A 12,810-nucleotide genomic window follows, 5' to 3' on the forward strand; every position below is an offset into this window, starting at 1 on the left:
AGATAATTCTTTGTTACCTTCTCTTTTGGAATATCGGTATTGTTGTCTTTTATACATTTAATTTGTTATCTTTGCGTGTTGTCGTTGGCTTTTTAATGACTTGGAATGGTATTTCGCCTTGTCCATAACTATCACGGAATTTCGTGATAAAGAAATCAAAAACTGTTCCACAAGTCAGCTTTAAAAAATAATGTCACTTATATCCTCACGATAGTCGGCTGCAACATTTTAATATTTATGGCAGATAAAGGAAGTCCATTTCGTGTCCAACCATTACTTCCACCAGCATGGAGGATTCTTCTAGAAAGAGCCGTATCTAAACTGCAGTCCTTTGTGCCATCAGATAAACCTTTTTTCAGCACGTCATTTTTTTATTTCCTTCTCGAAAATTTCTGATATGATAAACATACCCAAATCGCATTTTTTTAGTCGTGAAGTTTCCAGTTCCAATAAGTTTTCAAATATCTCCTAAAAGTGTTTTTGAATAATTAAATTCATATCCGTATACTTTTATTTAATCGTATGATGAGAGATTTAACAGTCGGCACTTGTTTTACTTATAAAAAATAAGTATATATTGTAAATAACTAATTTTATTTCTGCTTCTAAGTTTTGGGCGAATTTTCTAATGAGCTCACAGAACGTTCTTTTTTTTTCTTTCAAACGTTTCTTACTTTAAGATGGTGGTTACACTTAAATAAGGAATCTTAATGGAGTGGGGTAGCTTTTTACTTCCTGAGTGTAAGCTAAAAAAATAATAATCGAGACCATCGGGCGACTGCCACTTTCATATTTTCTCGACGTTTCATGACCCCCGTCTGTCGTTTGTTTATCCGTCAGTCCGTCCCTCTCTCTGTTTGTGTCGATTTTTATTAGACAGATAATCGCCGAAACTACGGAACCAATTGTTGAAAATTTTGTGTGCATATTAAGAATATCGTGTAGATGGTAAAATGTTAACTACAATTTGTGTGATCCCCACATAATTTACATAATACGTTAAATGTTATACTAGCATGTTCCACATTAGCTGTTTTCTGTTTCGACGCTTCAGAAACGTTGAAATTATGATTTTCATAACTGGTAATTGCGTACTGACTGAAGGAATGAGTGAGAGATTTGGAAGAAAAATTTCACAAACATATAAACAAGATTAGACTTCGACGGTATAGATGCAGGTTGAGGTTCTCAAGTTAAAAGAGGATTTGTGAAATACACATTTGAAATATATATAAAATAAATAGTAGGGCTAACGTAAGCGCATGATTTTGTTCCTGCATAAGTAAGTTGATAGCAGCATTTGCGGAGAAAATAAGCTATTTTACTAATTCGCTAACTACAAAATTTAATCCTGTCGAGATACCTTAAAAATAGATAGTTGATAATGATAAAAGCAGTTATGTTAATTAATTATCAATAAAAAACAGAATATCATAAATTAAAGTGTATGAGGAAACCGTCACATAATGTTTTTTGTGACGATACAATACAATTATGATAATATTTAATTTTTCAAACTTGTCGGATTTGTGTACATAATACTTGTGTTCTATATACATATTTTATGGAGCAAAGTAATTTGTCTGTAAACATCTACAGTTTTCTGTTACATATGGTTGGGTTTACCTCAATGTCAGTAACTAATTAAGAATTAACTTCGTTGTTTGTTACTATTGTTTTGTCCACTTGTATCCATTCCATTCCTTTATCTGTATTTTCCCATTTCTTAAAAATGTTTTTTTTTACATTTCTAAACATTAAAGACGTATAGCTATTGCTTTGAACTGTATCTATTGTGTTAACATACGTATTGCGTGGAACTATTTCACTGTTAAACTAAATTCTCTTAAAATACGTTTTTTTTAATGTTAAATACGAGATTAATTCTGATGACATTTGCATTTTAGTAAAACTTGTTCCTCAATGAAAAGCACAGCAAGCATTTACAAATTATAGTTAAAGAATACTGATGGTATGAGGAATTAATTTTTGTAAAGTGGACAACTGTCTCCTCGCAGAGTAACGTCTGCAACACTTCTTACATAGTTATTTATGTACCGTAAATGAATAACACTAGAACAGTCAAATCTACTTTAATTAAATCCTAGTGAGGACTGTACCATAGAGTTCCAAACATCACAAAGTTGGATAAATTGTGATATTGTGATAACCCAAACACTGAAACCCGCGAAAATTTGAAAATTTGGTCTTGAACTGTAGCCAACATTATAAAACTACTACCTATGGCTGCTAACAAAAAAAACTCCAATAGTGATTTTCATGTTTCTATAGCATTTTATACCGTACACACATTTGACCTGACCCGACCTGACCCGGCGCCTCCACCAGAAATAGATGTTGCTTCATAAAAGAATCCAGATGTTCACATCTACATGTCCAGAAAAAACCTGCCGCATATTATACGCTGTACCTACCCCTTCTTCGCAAAAAGCCAGCTATTTAACCAAGCGAACGTGGGTCTTCCCATGAATAGATTTCAATTGAATTTCAAATCTTTTTTATTTTACTATTTATTAAGCTAGACTCTATGAAGAATTTCATAACAAATAATTTACGTGAACTTAAATTATGCATTAATTCAAGGGTCGGTCGGCGAGGGCTTGATGGTCCGGGTCTTGCCAATATCTTGAAGGTTGTGACGTAGCTCGTATAACCTCTTCTCACAGTTCAAGACTTAATTTTTAATGGAGGTTTTCAGCATGGAGGTCCCGAAATCACATACAAACAAACCCATTTGAAATAAACCCATCAGGTAGATATTAAACACGATCAAAATCAAAATAATACTTTGAGAATAAATGCTCAAGTTGGGGCCGCAAAAAAGTAATGACTTTGAGACTACAATGATATTAACGTAACAGATAATAAATTTCAAGGTCTTTTCTCTCAAAATCTATCAACGTTTACGAATAGTTTAAGTGCTATGAACGAATTAATTATTACAAATGTCGAGTGAGAAGTTATGAAGTGTGGATCATATAACAACTGAAGTAAAAGATAAAGAATTTAAGACATATCGCTACAAAAAATAAGTTGAGTCTGAATAAGTGAATTTCCTGGCACGTGTTTAAGATGAACATTTCCATTATTGTAGTTAAATTATATTAGAACAATAAACAGTTAAAAATATTGAGATGAATTATTGTGAATTTGCAAAAAATAAAACAAAGATAACACGACACGTATTGACGAACTTGCCAAAATTTCACAACATTTTAGATTAGAAAATCGCTAATTAATTGATTTTACGTTAATTACGCTCGTTGAGGGGGACAGTGGTGTCGAATGCGATTAATTTTTTTAACAATTACCTTTTGGTGAAATTACAATCTAAATTACGCATCAACAAACAATTTTAACACGTGTTTACACTCGCAACACCAAATAAGAAGTAGCTGGGCCTTGGTTCAAATGTTCTCAAATTTTGTAAGTACCTGCTTTACATTCCAACCCTCCTAAACTACCAACCTAAGGGTGGCCTTCTGTTAATCTTCCTAACAGTCTACCCATGAATTTGCCGAAGTTAGTGAAAATTATTTTCTATTTTTCAAATGTAGTTTCGTCATGTTCATTTTTTTCGGCGCAAAATTTAATTTTTCAAATCGGGACATCAAAGTATATACTCAGTATAGATTTCGATATCCAGGATGGACTATATGTTGACGGGAAAACCTAACCACTAATAAGTGACCCTTTTCAACATATCTTACTCGTAAAACATGTACAGAATGGGATAACATAATTTCCCGTTGTCTTATTTTTATGGTGTAAATATAATGTAACTTTTTTGAAGATGACGCATAATTCTAAAAGCAATAAGGAAAAATTTGCTATAAAATTTTTAAAAGCTTCACTAAAAATTCTCTAGGAGAACGTTCTCTGGATCTCTTTTCTAGAAGCTATAAATATTATCAATTGATCGACGTTACTTATTTATTTACTCACTCATTCACTTACTAATTCACTCATTTATATTAAAGTTCAAGAAAAAATTATTTAGTAAAAGTGAAATAATTATAACATCATTACAGGTGGCAGAATACAGTGTGCCAAATGGTTTAAAGTTCATGCATCGCCTTCTTTCGGAATTCGGTAACTATCAATAAATCTGACAACAAATCTATTTCTTGCATAAACTGTATTGTTAATGGACTTTATACGTAGTCCATCAAATATGAAGTAAACAACTAATACATAAAATAAATTTGATAAACGTCATCTACAAATAGCATGGTATTTGTATACATTTTGGGTATATTTGATCTTAAATTTACCAAAAAAATTTAGATTAATAAATACTTAGGATTAAAAAACTTTTTACTTTTTGTACTGTAAAAACGTTTTTTTATTTCAGTCATAACTGCATAAAACATAATAAATAAAATTTGTAGTATACATATATTATTTTTTACAATATCCCTTTAGATAACTTTATTGCAACAATTGTTAATTAGGTCCCTCCATTTATGTTTTGCTGGAAAACTAAACACATTTTTGACATATTTTGATGTTATACCTGAAAACATTTGAAACTGTGCTAAATTCGTTATATTTAAAACTAGAACAAGTATAAGATTACCAGTACCATTACCTGTCTCATAGTTGTGATGTCACAGCCATTTAAAATTTAAGAAGAAGGTGTGTACATTACAAGTAGTGAATACAAAACATGTTTGTTTGAAAGTTATTAGTATTATTTAACCGTCTTATACTTCCATGACCTATCTACCTCCTTACAATTTTTTTGTTTGTAATGACAAGGTAATTAAGGTACAGATACTTATTGAGGTGTTGTTTTTTATTTATGTTGACACAGTACTGCAACTAATTACGTCTGAGATCTCATTTCCGTGTCATTCGTTGTTATTGTCCGATTTTTCGCAAATTCTTCCGCTTCTTCAACGGTATCAGGAAGTTTACAGTCAAGAGTCTCCGGCAACTTTAAGCAAAGAATAGCACCAATAAGAGGAACAACACCAAAAATGACGGGAGGTAACCAAGACTGCACTAAAACGAGGCCTGCAATGAAGGGTGCAGCCATAGAACCAATTCTAGCACACATCGATGAGGTTCCTACTCCTACGTTTCTAACAACTGTTGGAAATAGTTCTCCAGAAAAAATATACACTGCTGAAAAAGCTACCGCTAAACCACACATATCCACGCAGCTCAGAGTAGTCCTTAGCCAGCCCAGGTGTTCTGGTACTAGTGCTATAAGAATACAGGAAACACCAGCTGTTGTGTTGCTAATAATTAAAGTTAGCCTTCGTCCCCACGCCTTTACTGCCCATACCGAAAAACAAGTACTGGGAATTTGTATGACGGCAGATAAGGCAACGTTTACAAAAATATTTCCGCCCAATTGTCCAATGTATTGAGCACTTCCGAAAAAACAAAGGCCACATACAAACCAATTGAAACCAATGCACATGGTATACATTCTCATTGTAGGTGTCCGTACTAAATCCATGATATTACCACCTTGTTTTTCTTCACTGATTTCGTTTTTTTGCATGTAGTTATAGACATCTTCTTTGATACTTTCAGTAGGAAGTTTGTTGCGGTGAGCGGCCTTTTCCAGTAACTTGATGGCTTTTTCTTTTTTGCCAACTGTGAGTAGCCATCTTGGAGATTCCGGCAAAATCCAATAGTACGATATCAAAACAACAGATGGTAGAGATATCGCCAATTGAAAATACCTCCAATCTCGAAGGAAATATGAAAAAAGTGGCAACAATAAATGACCAATATTGAAGGGAATTTGATAAATAATTCCAATAGTTGTACGCCATTCAAGACCTATGTAAAAGATTTTGTAAAATTTCAAACATATAGAAGATACATATTATTTAGCTATACATACCTACTATTTCCATTATCAGTACAAAACTAATAACCATGGTTCCTCCTGTCGCCAAAGCGGCTAAAAATCTCATGACGAGAAACATAAAGAACCAAGGAGATAGAGCGGCGCCGGTTCCAGAGAGTACTTGTAATATCACTGCAGCTATCAATGGATCTCTTCGACCGTATCTGTCTGAAAAATATCCAAAAAGCATGCTTCCAAAAAGAATGCCAAGCATGGTGACGGTCTGGGCAAAACTTGCTAAATACGTTCGGCTGCATACTAGATCCCACTGAGTGATTATGGTTTCAGTAAAAATCGATCTGCAAATTTACAAGTCTAATATTTTTTAAGTACTACAATACCGTCATTAGAAAAATTGGTTTTACCTGTCAAAAATATGCTTCGTACAATCCGCCGAACACTGATCTGTTCCGTTTTCTATACAAGAAAAATCCGCTGGCGGGGCTAAGAAAACTATACTTAGCTGGTGCCAGGCGACGGGAAACTTGACCAAAAATATGATAAAACAGACTGTTATGTGCCATCGTCCAAATACTCCTATTGACTTTTGAATGATGTCCGAGTTTTCTTCGCTTTTTTCACTCATTGCTGAAAATGGTATGATTTAATAATATTACTTGTTGCAACAACAGTGTTTATTTTTTGATGTGCATGTGTTAGATTAGATATCTTCTGCTGTATTGTTGCAGTTCAAGGGTCACTAAATATAAAAAATAAAGAAAAAGGTCAAATGGCAAATTCGAATTATTTTCCATGAATTACAATAAGAATCTATGATATGTTTTTTGTGTGCATTTACAAAGATAAGTATTTTGTTTATAAATTAATTAAGTTATTACTTCCACAGTTTACTTTTTATGGTGTTAGTGTTTTAATGATGCATTGATGTCCATTTACTAGACGCCTCATAGATATCTCGAGATATCTATACTGCATTAAAAATAACAAAAAATCGAAATAGACAAATTTAGACAATGGATTATTGAGCTATATCTCAGAAGAATTATAAAACAAATACTGAAAACTGATCTTCCTAAATGTTATGACTGCCACATAGAAAAATGGAATAATAATAACATTTATTTTTCCGATTTCCAGAGTGCAACATTTTTTTGATTTATTATTATTTACTTTTAAAGCGAAAATGAATTTTCAAATTTTTTATTGCAACTTCTTTTAGTGTTAAAGTGTATGCATCCCCTATTTTTCATTTACTCAATAATAATAATCTTATCATGTAAGTGGAGACTGTTCGAGTATTTCAATGCTGTATATGGACCATTAAATCAACATGTCTATATCAAATATTAAAAAAAATATACATATATATTTTGGTCTTACAGTTTCGCACTTTTTAAATCCGCTGTAAAATAAATTGCCACAATAAAAAGGAAATTTAAAATATTATTAACACAATTATTAACAATGTAAAAAAACTAACAATAATATGTACAATATTATACATATATATAGATATAAACCGGAAAATAATTGATGATATTAAAAAAATTACTAATCATTTTGCCTTCTACTTTGTGATGATTGCGAATAAGAAAGTTTATAACCGTCTAAACCTCTCTGCAAATTTATGTTTCAAGTGTTCTCTGGTCTCGAATTCAATTTTTATTGAGTAATTGTCGTGGTGTCCTGTCAAGAGGTGCTTAATGTTATAAAAACTCGTAAAAAGTAGTTCGTTAGATATTGATGAGATCTCTAGTGGACTTCTAAAAAATTGGCGAATAGATTGGAGATTTATTTACAGTGTCAACAATAAGTCTCTTGAAACTTTCCAATAGTTACAAACTGCGTTTATTTTTACGATTTCCAAAGATCTGATTGTTACACATGTGAAAACTAATTTGTCTTCTAAATATCATATCAAAAATATTTGAGAAAATTATGTATAATAGTTATTTGTGGATCCATGGATAAACATATGTATTATTTGTGATCAACTAATCAACATGGGTTTCATCATCATAGGTAAAAAAGCATCATTTTTCAACTGTTGCAACATATTTAATTCTAGTTAGTAAATTTGACAAAGGTAATTACCACACTGCGCACTGGATTTTTTTTTTTATTTAACAAGATGTGCTTTTGATACAATTAATTTGCCATTTGTATTTATTAGATAAATTATATGTATATTGTTTAGCTATACAGAGACTTTACACGATAAAACCGGAACAGTCGATTTTACTGTTTCTTGTAATTGACTTATCAAACAATGTTATTTCTACTAATAACACAGTGTTTGAACATGATACAGCAATAACTGTCTCTGATTTGTAACTTGATCTTATGTTATGTGTGCGTTCTTGTAAGTTTTCAATGTGAATCGGTCTATTGATATAAACGCGATTCTTCAAATAGTCCCATAAAAAAAAGTCAAGCAGTGTCAAATTCGGTGAGCTAGCAGGCCACTCAATAGTGCCCTTTCGGCCTACAAAATTTTATTTGGCGTCTTTTTACTGCCAGGAAGTACACGGAGAGCATTTTGAGCATCTTTTGTAGAGCATAGAAGTTCAATTTTGGTTTTGGTTGTTATTGGTTAATTTATTTAATTTATTTTGCCATTTCAGCCAGAAAGAAAGTATGATTGTGCTGTATCAGTGAATTCAGAAAAAAGGCTCTAATCAAAAATGCATTAATTATATGGTGGTGCTATTTAAAAAAAAATCACTTGCTTGGACTATATCACCATTATACTGTATCATTTGAAAAATTATATAATAATATGTTGACATCCCAAGTAGATCTATTTAGTAGTAAACAACCTAAAAGGAAGTTATTTACAAAAAGATGTTTTTGCAAAGTTGAAAAGTACATATGTTTGTGCAGTACAGCCATTCAAGTAATTATTCTGTTTTAGTCATTTGTTATGTCCTTATTTTTTGACATACATACATTTAGTTGCAATGGCTGAACATCTATATTATTATTATTACTGTTATTATACATTTTTATGCACTATTTACTCAAAAATATTGCAGAGTAAACTTATATTATACATTTAATACAAGCTTTTAAAAAGTAGCACAAAAAAAATTGGTTGAAGTTTATTTAGACCTGGAGTATTTACAGTGCAACAAATCCTGCTTCTTTGAAAAATTTGATTTTCCGAAATTTTAATTTTTTAGGATAATTAAAAAAATATAGACGATACCAGTCACGACATAGCAGGACATTCTAACCAATACGCCACGTAGCATTGACAAGTTTACATTAGTATCAAAGGTTAGCATTCAACTTGGATTTTTTGCGAAAATTTGGAGGCTTACGCTGAAAACTCAGGCGGATACGTAAACTACAAGTATAGCAGTACCTATGTTATTTTATAACAAGTAAATGATTATATTTTTTATGTAAAATGTTGATAACGTCATTACATTCTTTGTGGGGATTGATTAGAGAAATTTTAGTCAGCGTTTCACTATATAAACAAAACAGTACTCTTAACATACATCTAAAATCTGATCGGTTCGTTAGTTTTGGAGATTGTCTATCAAATAAAAATTCACACAGACAGTAGCCATCCATTGGCCGGATGGATCCTGCTGTAATACTTCTTTTGGTTACGCACGGGAACTAAAGTGATAACCTTATTTCAAAAACAAAGCTGTCTGCATCTTGATAAAACCGGAACTATGACAATCAAGTTTGTGATACTTCAAAACACTTTTTTTTCTAAATTTCTGTGTTAAAATAGTTTTCTAAAAGTGGATCAGTTGCTTTTGAGTATATAGCAAAATAAGGACATTATATTGAAACTGCACCTGGTAGTTTCCTAAAAGAAATGACGCATTAAAGACTGAAAAAACACAAATTCTTTTAAAGAAGCTAATAATTGAGTGAGTATTCATGTTACTATACATTTCTTAGATTTATGCAAAAATAAATTAAAATACTTTTTCAGGGGAATAACTACTTTTTGATATTAGTTGTCATTTGTTTTAATGTATTAGGAAAAATTAATGCTTTTATAGTTTAATAACCGCATATTAACAGTCAATATTTATGTTATTCATATGTTGATAACGCCAAACGTATGTCTCCTGAGTGATTCAAATGCTACAATTGATTTAAAAAAATTTGCCGTTAATATGTGAACTAGTTATTAAAAAAAATTGTAACAGTAATTTGTTTTTCAATATATATATATTTGTTTAAAGTTCCTAATATGTGGTTTTCACATTGAAACAATAATAATAACAATAAAGTTAATTAAAATTAATTGCTACAATTAAGTTATTGCTAAAACTAATAGTCGTATATTTTATGCTCGTGTACATTAACTATATTTGTAATGTCCTATATTTGCAAACATCACAAAAAGCACAGTTGCACTTCAGATTTAACTGAAACTACTGAGTCTGCAAAAAACCAAAAAAAAGATGACAGTGGTTATTTAATAAAAGTTTTGTGTAAATTCATCCGGTGTGTTTCTTTTTGCCATGACTAAAGTAATAATTGTTTGACATAAGTTAATTTATGTAAGTTTAGAGGAATGAAAATTGTTGTAAAAACATAAGCTATTAGCAAGCTTATGATAGGATCAAGTAATTAGTAGAAATTTTTGCAGATTCTTTTCGTTTTCAATACAAATACTTTTATTTTTTTCCAAAAACTTTGATGAACTGTTTGTCAACTAAAACTTTATAGAAAATTGAAAGAATTCATCGACAACCCACGAACAGGTATTTAAAAATTTCGTGAAATAACACAGTTACCACTTTCAAAACTAGCTCCAACAATGTAAAAGTTAATAAATAAGAAATAATTTTAAGTGCAACACCGCAAAAATCGTTACAATCAAAAACTGATACATGATAAGTTCTTGTAAAATCGTTAGTTTCGTTTTGCATATATCCGTTGATAAAAATTAATGAACTTGTCTGGCTACAATAATAAACAACATTCTTAAAATATATTTAACTGATTTAAATATATAACGTGTCCCCAATTAAACATGTATAGTAATTAGTGCAAATGGTAGAAATGCTTACTAAATTACGTCTCAATTTTACATTGCTTTCACATTACCAACCGTAACCATTTAAAAGAAACAATACACACAATTTTCAATGCCAATTATTTTCTAATTTTTCGAATGTCATACCATATGCATAATTATTTCTTTATCATTTATCTTTAATTGTGTTTGAGATTATGAGATTAGAAGTTATATAGCTACTTGAAATTTAGTTCTAATTTATTTTAAAGAAGTTTGGCATGAGTTAAAAACTTACTAAAATAATGTTATGCAATAAACTTTTAGCAATAAATATATCCAGATATTTCAAAATATTCTTAATAAGTGTTTAAAAGTATTAGTATTGAATTTGATGTTGATCGAAATGTAGGGAAATTTAGTTAGTCACATTATACTGAAAACCTACGTTAGTAGGTAACTATATTATGTGATGAACTGATATTAAGGGCTCCGTTATAATACGTATACCGGTTAATTTCACATAATAAATATGTGTATTAATTTATACACAGTAATGACAAAGTTACGCACCAAATGTTGTAAAATTTTTATGGGTGTTAATAACGACAAAAGATAAATATATATGGAAACTTTATGTTGCACTGGTAGGCTGCGCATATTTGTTGTTTGGTGACAAAATAATATTTTAAAAAATTTGAGATCATATGGTTACCTGTATAAACAACGACGTTATCAAAAATGGTGCTTAGTAAAACATGATTACTTCTTTTGTTTGTGGGAAAAAATTTTGAAATAAAATATTTGAGTTATTCAAATAAATACTGAAAATGTTGTTAATAAAAATGATTGAAGTTTACGTGAATGATTTAAGATTAATGTAATTTCACATGACGCTGCCTGAATAGTTTTCGACATTCCTCTTAATTCTGCGCTGTTTCAGAAACTTCGTTAAATTGTTTTATAGATATGATTTCCACTGGAATATAGTTTCTAAATTTAGAGGTAATCCACAACACGACAATGTCAATGGATTTTTTGCAGGCAAACAACCTTAACTTTCTTCCGCATGAAATGTATTAGATTTAAGGTACTACTCTCCAACTTTAGTGTTCTGAATAAAAAAGTCATGTGATGAAACGTTACCAAAAATGCTAATCGCAATTCAAACAAAAATTTTAAATATAAACGGAATAAGACAGAATGGAACCGTTCAATATTTTTTCTGTAGCAGACAAAATTTGGTGTTATCTTAAGTATGTGAAAATTTAATGTGAACAGTTACAATAATTACTTAAAAATGAACTTACCCAATTCGAACTAAATTTCATTGATGTTTTTGTTAATTTATAAGTAAATATGTATTTATTATCACTATGTATATAACAGTATTAATTAGCAACTAAAACACTGCACACATGAACCGTACGATCGTAAGACGAGGCAGACAACTTTCATTCAATACAGCTCCGATAAATCTGAACGGTTCACGTAGCATGTAGTACACAGTATAGCACTAGACAAACTGGCAACTGTACCACGAGGTCACAATATTAAAACAATTGCAAACCAGATATGATTATGGTCCTATATGTACGAAGATGACGTATTATGTACTGTAAATACACTCCTGAACAAAAAAAAAAAAAAAACGGCCATTTGAATTTACGTAAGTAGTTGGTACATGTTTATAAAAACTTGGTTAAAATAAGCTGGACTATTTTGCACAAGGAGTCAGCACACATTTCACAGCCGGTAAAATGTAGTAACGTACCTTCTTGTTTTTTTAATCTGTTTTGTCCACTTGTGCGTTATGACTAAAATAATTATGTTAAAAGTTTCATTTATAAACATTCATATTGTTTGTTTTTTTTATCGCCACTGTCTTGTGTTTTCATATATAAGACAGTTTAGTTCAACCTTGCACTAAATTAGCAGTCAGTTAGACAAAAGTGTTTATACGTAT

At 30.7% G+C, this 12,810-nt stretch overlaps 1 protein-coding gene across 1 annotated transcript; it reads right to left on the minus strand.

Annotated features, from left to right (window-relative positions):
• Positions 1-4,358: 4,358 nt before the first annotated feature.
• LOC135122494 (organic cation transporter protein-like) lies at positions 4,359-12,385 on the minus strand. Its single transcript, XM_064046706.1, has 4 exons — positions 12,155-12,385; positions 6,256-6,478; positions 5,885-6,189; positions 4,359-5,820 (listed from the first exon to the last, which is right to left on the minus strand). The coding sequence occupies exons 2-4, from the start codon at positions 6,474-6,476 to the stop codon at positions 4,850-4,852; spliced, it is 1,497 nt and encodes a 498-aa protein (XP_063902776.1). The 5' UTR covers positions 6,477-6,478; positions 12,155-12,385; the 3' UTR covers positions 4,359-4,849.
• Between the last annotated feature and the right edge of the window lie 425 nt (positions 12,386-12,810).

The sequence above is a fragment of the Zophobas morio genome, unplaced genomic scaffold (genome assembly GCF_036711695.1).
Source record: "Zophobas morio isolate AGI-343-1 ecotype UQ-CSIRO unplaced genomic scaffold, CSIRO_AGI_Zmor_V1 ptg000005l, whole genome shotgun sequence".
NCBI lineage: Eukaryota > Metazoa > Arthropoda > Insecta > Coleoptera > Tenebrionidae > Zophobas > Zophobas morio.